Source organism: Cherax quadricarinatus, chromosome 32 (genome assembly GCF_038502225.1).
Source record: "Cherax quadricarinatus isolate ZL_2023a chromosome 32, ASM3850222v1, whole genome shotgun sequence".
NCBI lineage: Eukaryota > Metazoa > Arthropoda > Malacostraca > Decapoda > Parastacidae > Cherax > Cherax quadricarinatus.
The window spans coordinates 35,480,379-35,502,761 of record NC_091323.1 but is presented as its reverse complement, the minus strand read 5'-3'; the positions used below and the strand labels follow the sequence as shown (position 1 = coordinate 35,502,761).

General features: G+C 38.9%; 1 protein-coding gene across 5 annotated transcripts in view; it reads right to left on the bottom strand.

Moving 5' to 3' along the window:
* AP-2mu (adaptor protein complex 2, mu subunit) overlaps nucleotides 1–19,742 on the bottom strand; it is a 27,485-nt gene extending 7,743 nt beyond the window's left edge. For 2 of the 5 annotated variants that reach the window (XR_011392699.1, XM_070090680.1), the window contains exons 1-11: nucleotides 19,500–19,623; nucleotides 17,362–17,548; nucleotides 17,175–17,258; nucleotides 14,007–14,085; nucleotides 13,015–13,130; nucleotides 11,903–12,005; nucleotides 10,852–10,964; nucleotides 10,125–10,279; nucleotides 4,277–4,412; nucleotides 3,945–4,042; nucleotides 3,409–3,520 (exon numbers count right to left, since the gene is read on the bottom strand). Coding sequence is in view for 4 of the 5 variants with exons in the window: in XM_070090680.1 (XP_069946781.1) it covers nucleotides 3,409–3,520; nucleotides 3,945–4,042; nucleotides 4,277–4,412; nucleotides 10,125–10,279; nucleotides 10,852–10,964; nucleotides 11,903–12,005; nucleotides 13,015–13,130; nucleotides 14,007–14,085; nucleotides 17,175–17,258; nucleotides 17,362–17,548; nucleotides 19,500–19,546 (1,230 nt within the window). In the remaining variant the exon portion in view is untranslated. Of the gene's footprint in view, nucleotides 1–3,408; nucleotides 3,521–3,944; nucleotides 4,043–4,276; nucleotides 4,413–10,124; nucleotides 10,280–10,850; nucleotides 10,965–11,902; nucleotides 12,006–13,014; nucleotides 13,131–14,006; nucleotides 14,086–17,174; nucleotides 17,259–17,361; nucleotides 17,549–19,499; nucleotides 19,624–19,654 lie in introns of those variants that run through there. The other 3 variants (XM_070090683.1, XM_070090682.1, XM_070090681.1) reach the window with 3 other exon arrangements.
* Nucleotides 19,743–22,383: the final 2,641 nt, after the last annotated feature.

Genomic DNA, 22,383 nt, shown 5'->3' with positions numbered 1-22,383 from the left:
CTTTTATAAACATTCCAAGTGCTGCTAAACATAACGATACAAAGCAGTCGAAACATTCGAGAGAACTTCTACGAGACTGCCTCTCTTAACCCTTTGACTGTTTACGCCGTATAAATACGTCTTACGCACCACTGTTTCTGACGTATATATACTCAATAATTCTAGCGGCTTCAAATCAAGCAGAAGAAAGCTGGTGGGCCCACATGTAAGAGAATGGGTCTGTGTGGTCAGTGTGCACCACAAAAAAAATCCTGCAACACACAGTGCGTAATGAGAAAAAAAAAACCGATCGCTTTTTTGGATTAAAACGCTGACTTTGAGGTGTATTTTCGTATAGCATTTATCAATGTATTTGCGTTTTCATGGTCTTAGGTGATAAAATGAAAAACATATTACAGAAATAGAGATGATTTTCATTAGACGATGAAAATGACCTTGAAACTGAGCTCAAAGTAGCGGAAATGTTCGATTTTTACCAATGTTCAGGAGTAAACAAATCACACCACACGTCCAATACACGTCAACTGGGGAGTCTAATATTCTTTCACTAGTGCACTGATATTATTTATACCATTTTTACAATAATGCAGTAGTCTGCATAACAGTAAATTTTGTATTTTTTTGTATGAATAAAAAATCAAAACAGAAAGCAATAATAATATAAGAGGGGCCTAGAGATGTGACTAATGAACAGAGGCTATGTTATTTTAGTGCCAAGAATGTCTACCTGTTTATTCTGGACCCTATTTTGAAATTAGCATCTTTTTTAGTTTGCGTGAAATTGGCCAAATTGCCAATTTCTGACCACCATATTGGGTAGTCCAAATTGGTAAATGGGAGGTTTCTTGTACTCAGCTGATAGATAAAATGGAGTTCTAAAGAAATAGCTATGAGTTTGGTCAACTGGAACAACAGAATTGGCTGAAAATAGGGGTCAGGGTCGGCGAAATCTCCGATATGCATATGTCGCCGAGACCGCTAACTTCACGGGAGCGTAATTCCATGAGTTTTCGACCAAATTTCGAACTTTTGGTGTCATTACCATCGGGAAAATATTCTCTATCATTTCATAAGAAATTTTTTTTTTTTTTTAAAATTTATCGACGTAGAATGACAGTTTCAGAAAGGGGCCTGAAACAGTCAAAGGGTTAAGGAACTTTACTGAAGGGAACAAGGAAGGATACAGTTATTCATTCTACATATATCCCAGAATGACAGAGAATGTACAAGGAAAATTTAGTTGCTGAAGTCAGAGTATTAGCAGCTGTAGTACAGTACAGTGGACCCCCGCATAACGATTACCTCCGAATGTGACCAATTATGTAAGTGTATTTATGTAAGTGCGTTTGTACGTGTATGTTTGGGGGTCTGAAATGGACTAATCTACTTCACAAAATTTCTTATGGGAACAAATCCGGTCAGTACTGGCACCTCAACATACTTCTGAAGTGAAAAAATATCGTTAACCGGAGGTCCACTGTAATAACATCAGTAGTAGTAATAGTAACATTAATAAAAATAGCAACAGTAGTAGTAACTGTGGTGATGGTAATAATAGTAATAGTAGTAGTAGTAGTGGTGGTGGTGGTAATGGTAGGGGTGGTGGTGGTAATGGTAGGGGTGGCAGTAATGGTAATGGTAGTGGTGGTAATGGTAGTAGTGGTGGTAATGGTAGTAGTGGTGGTAATGGTAGTAGTGGTAATGGTAGTAGTGGTAATGGTAGTGGTAATGGTAGTAGTGGTAATGGTAGTGGTAATGTTAGTAGTGGTAATGGTAGTAGTAATGGTAATGGTAGTAGTAATGGTAATGGTAGTAGTATTGGTAATGGTAGTAATAGTGATAATGGTAGTAATAGTGATAATGGTAGTAATAGTGGTAATGGTAGTAATAGTGGTAATGGTAGTAATAGTGGTAATAGTGGTAATGGTAGTAGATAGTGGTAATGGTAGTAATAGTGGTAATGGTAGTAATAGTGGTAATAGTGGTAATGGTAGTAATAGTGGTAATGGTGGTAGTAGTGGTAATGGTGGTAGTAGTGGTAATGGTAGTAGTAATAGTGGTAATGGTAGTAGTAATAGTGGTAATGGTAGTAGTAATAGTGGTAATGGTAGTAGTAATAGTGGTAATGGTAGTAGTAATAGTGGTAATGGTAGTAGTAATAGTGGTAATGGTAGTAGTAATGGTGTAATGGTAGTAGTAATGGTGTAATGGTAGTAGTAATGGTGTAATGGTAGTAGTTATGGTGTAATGGTAGTAGTAATGGTGTAATGGTAGTAGTAATGGTAATGGTAGTAGTGGTAATAGTAGTAGTGGTAATGGTAGTAGCAGTAATAATGGCAGTCATAGTAGTAACTGTCCAAGCAACAGCATCATCAGATAAAATACAAAACAAAGTCTCCAACTTCAGTGTTGGCTACAAAATTCTCCACACTGTACACAACTTGCAGAGAACAACAAAAATATCAAACAAAATTCTTAAACATTCGGAATTAACAGAATAGAGAAAGGTAAAGTCTTGGAGATACAATCTGTTAAGTATTCAAGGGAACTATATACAGTGGACCCCCGCATAACGATTACCTCCGAATGCGACCAATTATGTAAGTGTATTTAAGTAAGTGCGTTTGTACGTGTATGTTTGGGGGTCTGAAATGGACTAATCTACTTCACAATATTTCTTATGGGAACAAATTCGGTCAGTACTGGCACGTGAACATACTTCTGGAGTGAAAAAATATCGTTAACCGGGGGGTCCACTGTATATATGTGTGTGTGTGTGTTATATATATATATATATATATATATATATATATATATATATATATATATATATATATATATATATATATATATATATATAAAAACAGTTCAAGTCTGTAGTAATTTTATTTACCAAGCCGATGTGGAGTCTAAGAAATGTGCATTTGACACAAAGATTGGTAGCATACTACTAGGAGGCTTAATAAAAATACCAAACAGTATATGGAATGTCAGATCAAATGCCACATTGCCAGCGATGTCTCTTATAGAGACTATTTTGCTCTGTGTAGAGCTTTATCAGGTCAGGATGATAAAACTCTAAACAGAGCAAAATATTATCCATATAAAAGAATATTCTATAACTTTTATCTTGTCTTTGTATATACATGTATATATATTGAACGTTAATAATGCCACCAGACTGAATAAAAATTCTCAATCATATTCAAATGTGTGTATTTTCAAGGATTTCTAGCAGATGAACTAACAAAACTTCGAAGGTTAACATTACTATAACTTTACAGTAGATAACCGCAGTTACTCCACAGCTTGGTCCTTACCTATAACATACAAGTGTACAAGCCCACACATGAATACAGTCAATTAAAATTAGATACTAAAGTTTCCAGAGCACAAACTTATAATTACCTCAAAGTTCATTGAGATTGGAGGCCTGGTCCACTTCTTCTTTGTGTCTGTTTGCAGCAATTCTATTTCAGCAGAGATTTGAGATTCTTTCATACCACCCATTCGCTTTATCCTAAGGACAAGTATATAACTGTTAAACAGCATCCCAACTCAGTGGGAAATGGCCAATGTATTACAAAAAAATCTACCCTTTATCACTAAAATATATCTTTCATCAGCTCTGCATTACCATGAAAATGACCAACAGAATTTGGATTATGTATGTCACATTCAAAGTGTTTTGTACCGTTTTCTCAACTACAGTATGGTCAACCAAGTCTTCTTTCAATTTCCCAGAGCAAGGAAATGTTCAACTAGGGAAGAGTAGCCCTTGTGTATGTGAATGCTTGCTCCGTATGCCGTTAACATGAAGTTGCTTCTAACTTGTCTTGCAGAACATTTAAATTTTCTAACAACACTAAAGATCTTAAATTCATCTGCATGGTCTTTACATGGGACAATTAAAAATGAAAATACTTATCACAAATTTAACTTACTTCCACACAATAGCATTTTCTGAGGCTTTGTATTTGGCCTTCCCCTTCATGCATATAAGCTGAACCCCCGACGTATTAAGTGGAGTAGGGATCCGCACCTGGAGGAAAATTACAAAATGTCACTAAACAAACACAACAAAAGAATTATTGACCTACACCACCCTCTTGCTGCCTTCTTGTTATCAGACTTTAGAAAAATATTTTAGTCTTTCCTTATCATAAAGGTAGTACAGTATAAAATTGCAAGGCACAATACTCTGTATTAAGTAATTAATATTTAAATAGGTTAAGTGCTATAGGAATAAACAAATGTGTAAGATTCCCACACCCACCTCAATCTTCTGTGCTAAGAGTGAGGGCTTAAAATTGCTCTTTATGACAACTTTCACTTCCATTTTTGTGCGTCCAACCTCACGTACTAGTGGAATCACTCGGAATGGCAGGGAAATGTCCTTTGTTGTACGGTACCTTGAAGAGGTAAAATGGAATTATTTTTAAAACTCGAGACAATGTTGTTGGTACCACTATTTTTTTTTTTTTTTTTTTCAACAAGTCGGCCGTCTCCCACCGAGGCAGGGTGACCCAAAAAAGAAAGAAAATCCCCAAAAAGAAAATACTTTCATCATCATTCAACACTTTCACCACACTCGCACATTATCACTGTTTTTGCAGAGGTGCTCAGAATACAACAGTCTAGAAGCATAAACATATAAAGATACACAACATATCCCTCCAAACTGCCAATATCCCAAACCCCTCCTTTAAAGTGCAGGCATTGTACTTCCCATTTCCAGGACTCAAGTCCGACTATATGAAAATAACCGGTTTCCCTGAATCCCTTCACTAAATATTACCCTGCTCACACTCCAACAGATCGTCAGGTCCCAAGTACCATTCGTCTCCATTCACTCCTATCTAACACGCTCACGCACGCTTGCTGGAAGTCCAAGCCCCTTACCCACAAAACCTCCTTTACCCCCTCTCTCCAACCCTTTCGAGGACGACCCCTACCCCGCCTTCCTTCCCCTATAGATTTATATGCTTTCCATGTCATTCTACTGTGATCCATTCTCTCTAAATGACCAAACCACCTCAACAACCCCTCTTCTGCCCTCTGACTAATACTTTTATTAACTCCACACCTTCTCCTAATTTCCACACTCCGAATTTTCTGCATAATATTTACACCACACATTGCCCTTAAACAGGACATCTCCGCTGCCTCCAACCGTCTCCTCGCTGCTGCATTTACCACCCAAGCTTCACACCCATATAAGAGTGTTGGTACTACTATACTTTCATACATTCCCTTCTTTGCCTCCATAGATAACGTTTTTTGACTCCACATATACCTCAACGCACCACTCACCTTTTTTCCCTCATCAATTCTATGATTAACCTCATCCTTCATAAATCCATCCGCCGACACGTCAACTCCCAAGTATCTGAAAACATTCACTTCTTCCATACTCCTCCTCCCCAATTTGATATCCAATTTTTCTTTATCTAAATCATTTGACACCCTCATCACCTTACTCTTTTCTATGTTCACTTTCAACTTTCTACCTTTACACACATTCCCAAACTCATCCACTAACCTTTGCAATTTTTCTTTAGAATCTCCCATAAGCACAGTATCATCAGCAAAAAGTAACTGTGTCAATTCCCATTTTGAATTTGATTCCCCATAATTTAATCCCACCCCTCTCCCAAACACCCTAGCATTTACTTCCTTTACAACCCCATCTATAAATATATTAAACAACCATGGTGACATTACACATCCCTGTCTAAGACCTACTTTTACCGGGAAGTAGTCTCCCTCTCTTCTACACACCCTAACCTGAGCCTCACTATCCTCATAAAAACTCTTTACAGCATTTAATAACTTACCACCTATTCCATATACTTGCAACATCTGCCACATTGCTCCTCTATCCACTCTATCATATGCCTTTTCTAAATCCATAAATGCAATAAAAACTTCCCTATCTTTATCTAAATACTGTTCACATATATGCTTCAATGTAAACACCTGATCTACACATCCCCTACCCACTCTAAAACCTCCTTGCTCATCCGCAATCCTACATTCTGTCTTACCTCTAATTCTTTCAATTATAACCCTACCGTACACTTTTCCTGGTATACTCAGTAAGCTTATTCCTCTATAATTTTTACAGTCTCTTTTGTCCCCTTTCCCTTTATATAAAGGGACTATACATGCTCTCTGCCAATCCCTAGGTACCTTCCCCTCTTTCATACATTTATTAAACAAAAGTACCAACCACTCCAACACTATATCCCCCCCTGCTTTTAACATTTCTGTCATGATCCCATCAGTTCCAGCTGCTTTACCCCCTTTCATTTTACGTAATGCCTCACGTACCTCCCCCACACTTACATTCTGCTCTTCTTCACTCCTAAAAGATGGTATACCTCCCTGACCAGTGCATGAAATTACTGCCTCTGTTTCTTCCTTAACATTTAAAAGTTCCTCAAAATATTCTCGCCATCTACCCAATACCTCCATCTCCCCATCTACTAACTCCCCTACTCTGTTTTTAACTGACAAATCCATATTTTCCCTAGGCTTTCTTAACTTGTTTAACTCACTCCAAAATTTTTTCTTATTTTCATTAAAATTTCTTGACAGTGCCTCTCCCACTCTATCATCTGCTCTCCTTTTGCACTCTCTCACCACTCTCTTTACCTTTCTTTTACTCTCCATATACTCTGCTCTTCTTATAACACTTCTGCTTTGTAAAAACCTCTCATAAGCTACCTTTTTCTCTTTTATCACACCCTTTACTTCATCATTCCACCAATCACTCCTCTTTCCTCCTGCCCCCACCCTCCTATAACCACAAACTTCTGCCCCACATTCTAATACTGCATTTTTAAAACTATTCCAACCCTCTTCAACCCCCCCACTACTCATCTTTGCACTAGCCCACCTTTCTGCCAATAGTCGCTTATATCTCACCCGAACTTCCTCCTCCCTTAGTTTATACACTTTCACTTCCCTCTTACTTGTTGTTGCCACCTTCCTCTTTTCCCATCTACCTCTTACTCTAACTGTAGCTACAACTAAATAATGATCCGATATATCAGTTGCCCCTCTATAAACATGTACATCCTGGAGCCTACCCATCAACCTTTTATCCACCAATACATAATCTAATAAACTACTTTCATTACGTGCTACATCATACCTTGTATATTTATTTATCCTCTTTTTCATAAAATATGTATTACTTATTACCAAATTTCTTTCTACACATAGCTCAATTAAAGGCTCCCCATTTACATTTACCCCTGGCAGCCCAAATTTACCTACTACTCCCTCCATAACATTTTTACCCACTTTAGCATTGAAATCCCCAACCACCATTACTCTCACACTTGATTCAAAACTCCCCACGCATTCACTCAACATTTCCCAAAATCTCTCTCTCTCCTCTACACTTCTCTCTTCTCCAGGTGCATACACGCTTATTATAACCCACTTTTCACATCCAATCTTTATTTTACTCCACATAATTCTTGAATTAATACATTTATAGTCCCTCTTTTAGAAGTATATACATATAAAAACACACAATATATCCCTCCAAACTGCCAATATCCCAAACCCCTCCTTTAGAGTGCAGGCATTGTACTTCCCACTTCCAGGACTCAAGTCCAGTTATATAAAATAACCGGTTTCCCTGAATTCCTTCACTAAATATTACCCTGCTCACACTCCAACAGCTCGTAAGGTCCCAAATACCATTTGTCTCCATTCACTCCTATCTAACACACTCACATACGCTTGCTTCAAGTCCAAACCTCTCGCCCACAACACCTCCTTTACCCCCTCCCTCCAAACTTTTCGAGGACGACCCCTACCCCGCCTTCCTTACCCTACAGATTTAAACACTCTCCATGTCATTCTACTTTGATCCATTCTCTCTAAATGACCAAACCACCTCAACAAACCCGCTTCAGCCCTTTGACTAATACTTTTATTAACTCCACACCTTCTCCTAATATCCACACTCCAAATTTTCTGCATAATATTTACACCATACATTGCCTTTAAACAGGACATCTCCACTGCCTCCAACCACCTCCTCGCTGCAGCATTTGCAACCCAAGCTTCACACCCATATAAGTGTGTTGGTACTACTATACTTTCATACATTCCCTTCTTTGCCTCCATAGGTAACATATTTTGCCTCCACATATATAGGAAAAAAGGTGAATGGTGCATTTAGGTATATTTCTTTCTTTGTGTTTAAAAATATACCTAAATGCACCATTCACCCTTTTCATTCATCAATTCTATGATTAACCTCATCCTTCATAAATCCATCCGATGACACGTCAACTCCCAAATACAGTGGACCCCCGCTTTACGATCAGCTCCCAATGCGACCAATTATATAAGTGTATTTATGTAAGTGCGTTTGTACGTGTATGTTTGGGGGTCTGAAATGGACTAATCTAATTCACAATATTCCTTAGGGGAACAAATTCGTTCAGTAATGGCACCTGAACATACTTCTGGAATGAAATATCGTAAACCGGGGGTCCACTGTACGTATCTGAAAACATTCACTTCTTCCATACTCCTCCTCCCCAATTTGACATTCAATTTTTCTTTATCTAAATCATTTCATACTCTCATCGCCTTACTCTTTTCTATGTTCACTTTCAACTTTCTACCTTTACACACACTCCCAAATTCATCCACTAACCTTCGCAGTTTTTCTTTAGAATCTCCCATAAGCACAGTATCATCAGTAAAATGTAATTGTCACTTCCCATTTTGCATTCAATTCTCCATAATTTAATCCCACCCCTCTCGCAAACATCCTAGCATTTACTTCTTTTACAACCCCATCTATAAATATATTAAACAACCATGGTGACATTACACATCCCTGTCTAAGACCTACTTTTACTGGGAAGTAGTCTCCCTCTTTTCTACACACCCTAACCTGAGCCTCACTATCCTGAAAAACTCTTTACAGCATTTAATAACTTACCACCTATTCCATATACTTGCAACATCTGCCACATTGCTTCCCTATCCACTCTATCATATGCCTTTTCTAAATCCATAAATGCAACAAAAACTTCCCTACCTTTATCTAAATACTGCTCCTTTATTTTTTTTTTCCTTTTTTTAACAAGTCAGCTGTCTCCCATTGAGACAGGGTGACCCAAAAAAGAAAGAAAATCCCCAAAAAGAAAATACTTTTATCATCATTCAATACTTTCACCTCACTCACACATATGTTCACTAATTTCCTTCTTTTACATGCCCTCCAAAATTCCTCCACTAACTTTTGCAGCTTCTCTTCAGACTCTCCCAACAAGGCAGGGTGACCCAAAAAGAAAATACTTTCATCATTCAACACTTTCACCTCACTCATACATAATCACTCTCTTTACAGAGGTGTTCAGATAAGACAGTTTAAAAGTCAACCTCCAAACTGCCAATATCCCAAACCCCTCCTTTAAAGTGCAGGCATTGTACTTCCCATTTCCCGGACTCAAGTCCGGCTATATAAAAATAACCGGTTTCCCTGAATCCCTTCACTAAATATTACCCTGCTCACACTCCAACAGCTCGTCACGTCCCAAATACCATTTGTCTCCATTCACTCTCATCTAACACGCTCATGCATGCTTGCTTGAAGTCCAAGCCCCCTTGCCCACAAAACCTCCTTTACCCCCTCCCTCCAACCTTTTCAAGGAGGGCCCCTACCTCACCAGTGTTGTGTCCATGTGTTCTAGTGATGTGTGAATGTGAAGCATGACCACTGAATGTAAAACATAACTAAAAATTACTCACTGGAGCTTTGAGAAGGAAATTCAAGCATCAACCACAAGGCCAGCATGTTTAATACTAAATATTTTGTCACTTATCTTTAGATATTTATGCATACAGCTAGTTGTATAAGTGAAGCAGTCATTTTAACTTTCCTTTAAGAGTGTTGTATATACCATCTCAATTTGTGTGTTAAACTTCAGTCCTCTGTGAGACGCACATCATATTTTACCTTGAAGTTAACAAGAGGGATGTTTATTTTTCTAATACATAATCCAGGCTGTAAACAGTTTCATATGAAAAAATTGTTAGTAAAGAAATTTTCTGTTTTAACTTAATCAGTAAATTTTGTTACTTACCTCATAAGCTCAAATTCACCGTCTGGAGGAACAAATGAAATAGAGTGTTCAGTCTCAAACTTGGAGAGCTTCACACACTGGTGGAATTGACAGTCATCAATGGCAATGCTGGTCTTCCCAGACCTTTGAGACTCGTCTGATGAACCTGCCACATCCAATATAACAATACTATTCAATTTTATTACTCTTATTATAAATAGTAATTTATTATCTTTATTATTACAGTATATACTACTACAGATATTTTGCTAGTAGTACTACTACTAGATTTCCATAATACAGCAATATTAAAATTTACGTAAAAGACTGAATGTAACTGAATAGTATCTTAAAATTCTCCAAAAACCTTTTCCAGTCCTTCCAAGGAAGCATTTCCTACCCAATGAGAGATGGTATAAATGAGGGATGATGCCAGTAATTACTTTTTTATCATTTTATTCACAGTGAAGTGCTAAACCTGTAGGGGTCATACAATGCTTTGGGGAATGAGTGGCATTCAGGTTCAATCCAAGGGAGACGAGATTACTTCCAGTTCCTTAGATCAAGAGCCCTTCAACAGGATCAAGGTCCCTGCCTTGATGTACTTATTTGATATATCCGCAAACAATTTATAAAAGGAACTACACAAGTATTGTATATAGTGTTGTACCTAAAGGTCATTACATCACAATTTAACAACTATAAGAAATAACACATCAAAATCCACAAGGTCTGAGGTCCACTTACCTCTCTTCGCATCCATAACAATTTTGTCATTGATGCCAAACTTGCACTCAGGCATCCCAGAGAGATAACTTTTCATCACCACCTTGCCTGCCACATGGGCAGACAACACCTGACCTGCACAAAAGTGATAATCAGTTTTGGGACACTTAGTATGGCTATACACAGTTCTGTACAAAATTATTATGCAAGGTATACTAATAATGCTTAACAGTAAAATCAGTTTGAACTTAGACATCTATTTGTCATCTTTGAAATTTATTACCCCAGAATACACCTGAAAATGATAATTTACAAACTACTCTCACTGCCTGGCTTGAGTTATGGCTTCTCTGTTGACTGAACAGGGTAGAAATTCCTTTGAAGATCTCAATAGATAGCCAGCAGGTATATGGACAAAGACAAGCATACAGATCAAGCCTTTTCTGTGGACGTTTTGCTTTATAGTACTGAGCTTTTTCAGTCACAGAGGATTTCATTCTACACAAATACTCCAGGTAGGAGAGAAAGAAGTAGGTGTGGGTCAGAGCCATGTAGAAGTGAAGGTTATATTGAAAGTAGTTAGCTGAGCTGTCACCTGATCAAGAATTCACACAGATGTAAAAAAAAAAAAAAAAAAAGAGGATCAGATCCCTGGATTGCAGATGAGATTAGAGCCACTGAGTGTGCTGGGCCAGCAGCTGCCGAAATAAAACAATATGTGCAAAGGGATTTGTTCTACAGTATCTTGATACTATAGGACTACTAGATCAAAATCAAAATCTCCAAACTACCAAAAGCAGTTTAGAGATTAACTTTTTCATGAGCACTATTGTATACCTAATTAAAATGTAACTGTTCTTCCACTTTAATACATCAAAGTGCTTGTACACATAATGTCTCACTATTAAAGCCATCTCAAAAGAACCACAAGCCTAACAATTTATATGATGTGGTTAAACTGCTTAATAAACTATACATATGTACCTAGAATTACACACTAGTACCACAATTTTTTATAATTTTACTTTCAAAAGTTTTGCATTAAAGTTTAAAATGAATAATAAATTATATACCTTGAGGAGACATCAGCAAATTGACATATTCAATAACATCAAGGAACAGTTCATTGCGTCTGTATTTGATGCCTTCTCTCCGCCACCCAATCTGTCCAGTGACCTGTCACAGATATCAGAATAGTATTTAGCTGTCAAATTACAGTAAAACCTTGATATCTGCTAAGATTAATTTTAAGTCCACACAAGTGCCACAATCAGCCACCAGATAAACAGATCATCCTGTAAAACATTTAACCATTCTAAAATCAGAGTACAGTAAACATCATACAAGTTAATAAATTTCTTAAGCTGTAAATACAACTGCATAAAATATACAAAATAAACATTAGTACACTCAAACTATTTTTTTGGGTTCATCTATAACAAGGTGCACACACACACAGCTACACTATACTATATCAATAGTGTAACAGTTTTATTGTATATGTCAGATATCCTAATTAACCATTATTCAGTGACATACTTCAATGCCATATCTATCAGAATGAATGTTTTACTCATTTCATAATATAATATGTAGTCCTTATCTTCAATTCTTACTTCCTACCATCGTTTCATCATTTATTGTACATACATTTTTATATAACCAGACTTGAGTACTGGAAATGGGAAGTACAATGCCTGCACTTTAAAGGAGGGGTCTGGGATATATTGGCAGTTTGGAGGGGTATGTTATACTGTATATCTTTATATATGCTTCTAGACTGTTGTATCTGGGCACCTCTGAGAAGACAGTCATTATGTATGAGTGAGGTGAAAGTGCTGAATGATGAAAGTATTTTAGTTTTGGGATTTTTTTTTTTTTTGGGGGGGGGGGGGGTGTCACGCTGCCTCGGGGGGAGATGGCCGACTTGTTGGAGAGAAAAAAAAAAATCAATGGCATGGATGTTAACAAATTCAACTTTTTCCAAGGGAATTCTGTATCTTTTAAATACTTATAATTAATCCTAATTCTATTGATACTGTATTTGCTTTTTGCTTAGATAATATACTGATTGTACAATACTTCAGTATATGAAACTACATACAGTATGAGACCAATACTAGCTAAACCACATCAAACCAAACTTTAATATCTCTACAGTACTAAACAAGAAAATAATGCATACCTGAGAGGTGATCTGTGACTGCTCCTCCTTGCTTGCTGTCTTAATACCCTGCTGAGTAATGAATGTCTTGAGAACTCCTGTGTCTGTGTTCTGAGGATACCCAAAGTCCAGAATCTCTGTAACGTGGAAAGTGTATTACTACAAGACCTAATGAAACAAATCACAGACACTAATAAACAAATTATAATGGTACATACTTAAATTACACCAGCTCTAGCATATTAAAAAAAAAAAAAGCTGATTTTCATATATGATTTGTATACATGTGAAATGCATATTACATAAAATGCATTAAAGTATAAGAGGGGGGAGGGGGGGGAAACTAACAAATACTGTATTGTTTATAGTTTAGGCAGCTGGTTAAAAGCAGATTAATGTTTAGCACATTTTTTTTATCTTTAAATGTTGACCTTCATACACCAAAAGAAATAGCAGCACCTACTGGATAAGTAGTGCCATTGTACATTCACACTAGTTTAATTTTCTAAACTGAACATTAATGTAAATTTCACAAGGAAATCACACATGGAAATGCACTGAAGTATCACTGACCAATGAATACGTAAATTTCACATGGATGGAAAAAATAAAATGTGAAGTTTGGCCTCCGAGACCCAATTCAGCAGAAGTATTAGAGAGGGTATCCAAGGACAAATTACACAGATATTTTCTCTGATTTTCTGTCAGTTGGAATTTACCAGTTTACAAACAAAAATGTTAAAAGCATAAGAAATTAGAGCTTCTATTAGCTAAAAATCATTCAATATACAAATTACAATATACAATAAACTGTACTATAGTGCTGTAGTGCTATAGAATAATGAAACCACCCTTTACCAATGATCTACCACTAACAATTCTAGGAATGAACGAAATACTACTTTAGAATTTACTTTAAAACTTTAGTTTTAAAGATCTGAACATTAATCATACAAACAAAGAATCAAAGTACATAGTACCCTATCCTATACTGTATGCAGTTAATTACTCACCATCTAGCAATTCATAGATAAGTACAAAGTTGTTTTTTACATTCTCTTCAGATATCTTGCCAAAGTAGCTACTCATCACCTGAAGGAGGAAAATTTTAACTTTGAAAATGCTGCATAAAATTTTACTAGGACAGTGCTGAAAATTATTCCATGTTGAGAACATAGATGGTAACAAAAAGATTAGAAAATGACCAATTCAAGAGTGAGAAAAATCTGAACCCTGATGACACATGAAAAATAAGTTTCCTTTGGCATACTAGTGAAGTTTTTATGCCATAAGAGCTTAGCTGGTAATCTGTAGCTTCAAAACAAAAATGCCACTAATACCATCCACTGAGATTTTGCAGAGGATGCCACAGATTACTCTTCAGCCACACTGTCATGAAAACTATGTACACATACCATGCATACATGAGATTTCTCTCATCTTTCCAAGCCTCCTGTAATATACCTGTGACCAGATTTTTTTTTTTTTTTTAACCCTTGTAAGCCCAGCCTATTGCCAGGCTTTTCCAAGTTGCTGCTGTTATTGGCAATCCACTGGCTGTTACTTGGTGGAGACAGTAATCTAGTTTTTGCTTGAGAGCTTAAATTAGCAATATGCAAGGCATCATACTTTCATATCAATTGACAGATGGACAATTATAAAGTACAAACTGGTGGGTATTTGACACTGTATGGCATGGTGCAACTTGCAGTAGTTAGAGTAATAAGTTGCACTGGTAAGTGCTGGAAGAAAAAAATGGCAAAAAACTTACTACAGTACTGGTATGTATCAGAGCTTCTGTACACTTTTACATCCTTTCCAAACTAGAATGAGACACTGTTCATGAATTTAGCACTTGCATTGCAAAGCTTATCAATACTTGTTCGTGCAGTCACGTGTCAATAAAGCGGACTAGTGCAAATCAGCAAACACCTAAATGCAAAAACCTCAATTCTGTACAATTGGAAGACAGCTGAATTTCACTTTTAATATTAAAAACAATCTAAAGCAAATTATCGGAGACACTGTAGTGACTAATAACTTAGGAGGGCATATAACACATTAAAAAATATCAGAGACTCAACTGCCATAAAGGCATGAGAAAAAATTCATACAATCCTAAGACCCAATACCAGATAAATTTTAAACATACAAGGTATTATTATATAGTCTGTAAAGGGGATATCAAAATGCTCAAGATTTTAAAAATCTTAACATAAAAAAATACTGCAAATACAAAATAAAACAAATACGTGAACACACACACGTATACAATGTACACACACATGCATGAGCATGCGCGCGCGCACACCCACACGGGCGCACACGCACACGAGATTAGTGCAGAAGCTGGAGGACCAGGCGCATATAACAGGAAGGGCACTGCAATGAGAGAATACCCAACAGGGAGGCAACAACGAGTCATGGTACGTGATGCGGTATCACAGTGGGCGCCTGTGATGAGCGGGGTCCCACAGGGGTCAGTCCTAGGACCAGTGCTATTTTTGATATATGTGAATGAGATGATGGAAAGAATAGACTCTGAAGTGTCCCTGTTCGCAGATGATGTGAAGTTAATAAGAAGAATTAAATCAGACTAGGATCAGGCAGGACTATGAAGAGACCCGGACAGGCTGGACATGTGGTCCAGCCTGTCCAGGTCTTCTCGAATTCAACCCTGCCAAATGCAGTCATGAAGACTGGGGAAGAGCAAAGAAGACCACAGACAGAGTATAGGCTAGGTGGACAAAGACTGTAAACCTCGCTCAAGGAGAAAGACCTTGGGGGTGACCATAACACCGAGCACGTCTCTGGAGGCACACAACCAGATAACTGCTGCAGCATATGGGTGCCTGGCAAACCTGAGAACAGCGTTCCGATACCTTAGTAAGGAATCGTTCAAGACACTGTACACTGTGTACGTCAGGCCCATACTGGAGTATGCAGCACCAGTTTGGAACCCACACCTGGTCAAGCACATCAAGAAATTATAAAAAGTACAAAGGTTTGCAACAAGACTAGTTCTGGAGCTCAGGGGAATGTCCTACAAAGAAAGGTTGAGGGAAATCGGACTGACGACACTGGAGGACATTAGGGTCTGGGGAGACATGATAATGACATACAAAATACTGAGTGGAATAGATAAGGTGGACAGAGACAGGATGCTCCAGAGAGGGGACACAGAAACAAGGGATCACAATTGGAAGCTGAAGACTCGGATGAGTCGCAGGGATGTTAGGAAGTATTTCTTCAGTCAGAGCCGTTGGGAAGTAGAATAGCCTAGCAAGTGATGTAGTGGAGGCAGGAACCCTACATAGCTTTAAGACGAGGTATGACAAAGCTCAGGAAGCAGAGAGAGAGAGGACCTAGTAGCAATCAGTAAAGAGGCGGGGCCAGGAGCCGAGTATCGACCCCTGCAATCACAATTGAGCGAGTACACACACACGTACATGTACACACACGTACATGTACACACATTCATGTACACACGTTCATGTACGCACGTTCATGTACGCACGTTCATGTGCACACACATGTGCACACACATGTGCACACACATGTGCACACACATGTGCACACACATGTGCACACATATTCATGTACACACACACATTCATGTACACACACACATTCATGTACACACACACATTCATGTACACACACACATTCATGTACACACACACATTCATGTACACACATTCATGTACACACATTCATGTACACACACACATTCATGTACACACACACATTCATGTACACACACATTCATGTACACACACACATTCATGTACACACACACATTCATGTACACACACATTCATGTACACACACACATTCATGTACACACACACATTCATGTACACACACATTCATGTACACACACACATTCATGTACACACACATTCATGTACACACACACATTCATGTACACACACACATTCATGTACACACACACATTCATGTACACACACATTCATGTACACACATTCATGTACACACATTCATGTACACACACATTCATGTACACACACATTCATGTACACACATTCATGTACACACATTCATGTACACACATTCATGTACACACATTCATGTACACACATTCATGTACACACATTCATGTACACACACAGTAACATCTACCATTTACATAAAATACTGAAAGTAAATACATGCTTTACCTCCAGCATTTTAAGGAGGAACTCGAACACCTGCGAGGCATTAACATTTTGTTTGGTTACTGCAGCAACCCAGATGTTGGCACGCTGCAAATGAAAGAACAAGATTACACTTCACATTTAAATCAAGCCTCTTGATCGATAATAACTGTTACAATGTTTTAACATTAAGATTTGATAAACTTCTTGCCTTTATGTGGAAGAAACTGGTGCGTGCAATGTTCGTGACAGGGGAGCGCACTTGCTGCCGAGCATGGATCACGTTCACCCTGAATGCATCCACCGCATTACGTCCAATGTCATCCCGGTACACTCGAGATATAAGCACCTCCCCCTTATGGTTATATATAAACAAACCACCCAACATCTTGGATGACCTGAAAAAAGAAAACCGAGTTTCATTTAACATGTTATATGCCACAACTTTTCAATTTCAACTATCATGTCCTCTCTTAATTTTCAGACAACTCTGGTGTCTCTTTATCCCAGTTTTTAATGTGATATTTTGTACAAGAGTTCCTTAGTAAAATTAAGAAATCGAAAGCTTAATTGTACTATGATTATTATACAGTACACACCAATGGTGGCCTGTATCAATTTGCATCAGATTTCAGCAACTGTAAACTTGACTACAAAATGGATAAGCAGCAGATTATTATAATCAAAAAGAAGCGCTAAGCCTCAAGGGCTATACAGCCCGATAAGCAGCAGAACAGTTTTTAAAGCAGACATGAAGTAGAAACCGAATTTCCAAGATAAGTCACATTATTTATTTATTTTTTATTAATTTTATTTTAACAACACACTGGCCAATTCCCAAGGCAGGGTGGCCCGAAAAAGAAAAACTTTCACCATCATTCACTCCATCACTGTCTTGCCAGAAGGGTGCTTTACACTACAGTTTTTAAACTGCAACAGTAAAGTTAAGTTACTTTACATTATTTTAAGTTGTTAGGTGTGTTTCATTAGGTTGCATTTTTTAACCATTTGCTCAACAAAGTATGTAATGTAAAACCATCTTTGTATTATATAATTCAAACTATAATTGAGCTACATGTTTAGTGCTTCTCCATGAATATAATAATTATTAAATAATAATAACATTACTTATTATTTAATAATTATTATATTCATGGAGAAGCACTAAACATGTAGCTCAATTATAGTTTGAATTATATAATACAAAGATGGTTTTACATTACATACTTTGTTGAGCAAATGGTAAAAAAATGCAACCTAATGAAACACACCTAACAACTTAAAATAATGTAAAGTAACTTAACTTTACTCTATCGGTAGATAAAAGTTTTTTATATTTGGCCAGCCGCAAGAAATGATTCAATACTGACCTTTGATTGGCCAAAACCTGCTGTCCAACAAAAATATATGTTTTAGCTATCTCCCAAAATAATAATTTCCATGGTATTTGCAGGTTGCAAGTACAGTGGGAACCCGTATCCATGGCTCCTGTATTCGTGGCTTCAGTTATCCATGGTTTACCATGGATAACTGACAATAACCTTTAATTTTGCTTAACAATGGCCTCAAAGTGCAAAAGTAGTGATGTGAGGTTCTTCAAAACCTAAGAGAAGCCATGAACCAGATTTTAGGTCTCGCCTGACATGGGTTCGAGTCCTCAACCATGTTGCGGATTGTATGCAATCGCATTATTACAATTTCCTGAGTTATTGTCAGGGTGTCCTGTAGCTGAGTCAGAAGCACATTCAACTCTCACACTGAGATCCATGGTTCGATCCCCGGTATGGGTGGAAACATTAGGACGCATTTCCTTAAGACACCTGCTGTCCATGTCCACCTAGCGATAAAATAGGTACCTGGGTGTTAGTGGACTGGTGTGGGTCGCATCCTGGGACAAAACTGACCTAATTTGCCAGAAATGTTCTGTATAACAAGGGAATTTCTATGTAGTATTATGTCATTGATGTCAACTATGGTCTGTATAAGTTGTATCATGTACTTTAAGAAATAATTATTATAATAAAGAAAAGAAGCGCTAAACCCACTAGGGTCATACAGTGCTGTATGCAGCAGTAATTATTATGAGTATTAAATTCAGTCAAAAATTTCCGGCAGCACAACGCCAGGAACTACCAGTCTGGGGACCTGTCAATTATTATTATAATCAAAAAGAAGCGCTAAACCACAAGGGCTATACAGCGGACCTGCCAAATAACTCTACAAAGCTCCCATATCTTGCAGGTTAGCCAGGAAAGAAAAGCTCCTGGTCTTATTCTCACTCACTCGGGCAACACAACGTTGCAGAGAACATCAAAACTAAATTACGATAAAAACAACTGCAACACTGACGTTTGACAGACGGCACAAGAGGTGTAAACACACATATAAAACTCCATATATCATCATGAAACACACTGCTGAACACCACACAAGCACAGCACAATGTAAAGCAAGGTCTGTTCTGTGGCAGGTCCAACTCTGAGAGGTAACGGAGGTGGACAAACCTTGATAAACGTGTGAAATAGTGTGTCAAGGAGCCATGATGTGGCTGCTGGTGGGCGGATCAATCCTCCTCCAGCAGCGTCAACCTCCAACATCATCCACAATATTAATTCCTTATTACTCAAAAACCATACATTTTTCAGCCAAATATACTAGTCCTATAGAGACAATTATCTTCTATAATTATTTATCAAGCTTAAATTCATGAAATTATTTCATTTTTTGCAGTTTTGATGGCTAGCTCTATTTGACCCCTCCCCCCCTACAAAAAAAAAGAGTATTTTAACAAATTAAAGATTTATGATTGTTTTTTTTACCTGATTAGAAGTTTACATCACTTTTTATGATTAAATTTATACTGTCAGTCAGTTGGTTTATGAGGTTTAAAGCCTATCGACTACACTAATGTGTTGGAGGATGAGTTGTCCTTCCTGTCCAGTGTGTTGGAGGATGAGTTGTCCTTCCTGTCCAGTGTGTTGGAGGATGAGTTGTCCTTCCTGTCCAGTGTGTTGGAGGATGAGTTGTCCTTCCTGTCCAGTGTGTTGGAGGATGAGTTGTCCTTCTTGCCCAGTGTGTTGGAGGATGAGTTGTCCTTCCTGTCCTGTGTGTTGGAGGATGAGTTGTCCTTCCTGTCCTGTGTGTTGGAGGATGAGTTGTCTTCTTGTGTGTTGGAGGATGAGTTGTCCTTCCTGTCCTGTGTTGGAGGATGAGTTGTCCTTCCTGTCCTGTGTGTTGGAGGATGAGTTGTCCTTCCTGTCCAGTGTTGGAGGATGAGTTGTCCTTCCTGTCCAGTGTGTTGGAGGATGAGTTGTCCTTCCTGTCCTGTGTGTTGGAGGATGAGTTGTCCTTCTTGCCCAGTGTGTTGGAGGATGAGTTGTCCTTCCTGTCCTGTGAGTTGGAGGATGAGTTGTCCTTCCTGTCCTGTGTGTTGGAGGATGAGTTGTCCTTCCTGTCCAGTGTTGGAGGATGAGTTGTCCTTCCTGTCCAGTGTGTTGGAGGATGAGTTGTCCTTCTTGCCCAGTGTGTTGGAGGATGAGTTGTCCTTCCTGTCCTGTGTGTTGGAGGATGAGTTGTCCTTCTTGCCCAGTGTGTTGGAGGATGAGTTGTCCTTCTTGTGTGTTGGAGGATGAGTTGTCCTTCTTGCCCAGTGTGTTGGAGGATGAGTTGTCCTTCCTGTCCTGTGTGTTGGAGGATGAGTTGTCCTTCTTGCCCAGTGTGTTGGAGGATGAGTTGTCCTTCCTGTCCTGTGTGTTGGAGGATGAGTTGTCCTTCCTGTCCTGTGTGTTGGAGGATGAGTTGTCCTTCCTGTCCTGTGTGTTGGAGGATGAGTTGTCCTTCCTGTCCTGTGTGTTGGAGGATGAGTTGTCCTTCTTGCCCAGTGTGTTGGAGGATGAGTTGTCCTTCCTGTCATGTGTGTTGGAGGATGAGTTGTCCTTCCTGTCCTGTGTGTTGGAGGATGAGTTGTCCTTCGTGCTTAGTGTGATGGAGGATGAGTTGTCCTTCCTGTCCAGTGTTGGAGGATGAGTTGTCCTTCCTGTCCTGTGTGTTGGAGGATGAGTTGTCCTTCCTGCTTAATGTGTTGGAGGATGAGTTGTCCTTCCTGCTTAGTGTGTTGGAGGATGAGTTGTCCTTCCTGCTTAGTGTGATGGAGGATGAGTTGTCCTTCCTGCCCTGTGTGTTGGAGGATGAGTTGTCCTTCCTGTCCTGTGTGTTGGAGGATGAGTTGTCCTTCCTGTCCTGTGTGTTGGAGGATGAGTTGTCCTTCCTGTCATGTGTGTTGGAGGATGAGTTGTCCTTCCTGTCCTGTGTGTTGGAGGATGAGTTGTCCTTCCTGTCCTGTGTGTTGGAGGATGAGTTGTCCTTCTTGCCCAGTGTGTTGGAGGATGAGTTGTCCTTCCTGTCCTGTGTGTTGGAGGATGAGTTGTCCTTCCTGTCCTGTGTGTTGGAGGATGAGTTGTCCTTCCTGTCATGTGTGTTGGAGGATGAGTTGTCCTTCCTGTCCTGTGTGTTGGAGGATGAGTTGTCCTTCTTGCCCAGTGTGTTGGAGGATGAGTTGTCCTTCCTGTCATGTGTGTTGGAGGATGAGTTGTCCTTCCTGTCCTGTGTGTTGGAGGATGAGTTGTCCTTCCTGTCCTGTGTGTTGGAGGATGAGTTGTCCTTCCTGCTTAGTGTGTTGGAGGATGAGTTGTCCTTCCTGCTTAGTGTGATGGAGGATGAGTTGTCCTTCCTGTCCAATGTGTTGGAGGATGAGTTGTCCTTCCTGTCCTGTGTGTTGGAGGATGAGTTGTCCTTCCTGCCCTGTGTGTTGGAGGATGAGTTGTCCTTCCTGTCCTGTGTGTTGGAGGATGAGTTGTCCTTCCTGTCCTGTGTGTTGGAGGATGAGTTGTCCTTCCTGTCCTGTGTGTTGGAGGATGAGTTGTCCTTCCTGTCCTGTGTGTTGGAGGATGAGTTGTCCTTCCTGCCCTGTGTGTTGGAGGATGAGTTGTCCTTCCTGTCCTGTGTGTTAGAGGATGAGTTGTCCTTCCTGTCCTGTGTGTTGGAGGATGAGTTGTCCTTCCTGTCCAGTGTGTTGGAGGATGAGTTGTCCTTCCTGTCCTGTGTGTTGGAGGATGAGTTGTCCTTCCTGCTTAGTGTGTTGGAGGATGAGTTGTCCTTCCTGTCCAGTGTGTTGGAGGATGAGTTGTCCTTCTTGCCCAGTGTGTTGGAGGATGAGTTGTCCTTCCTGCCCTGT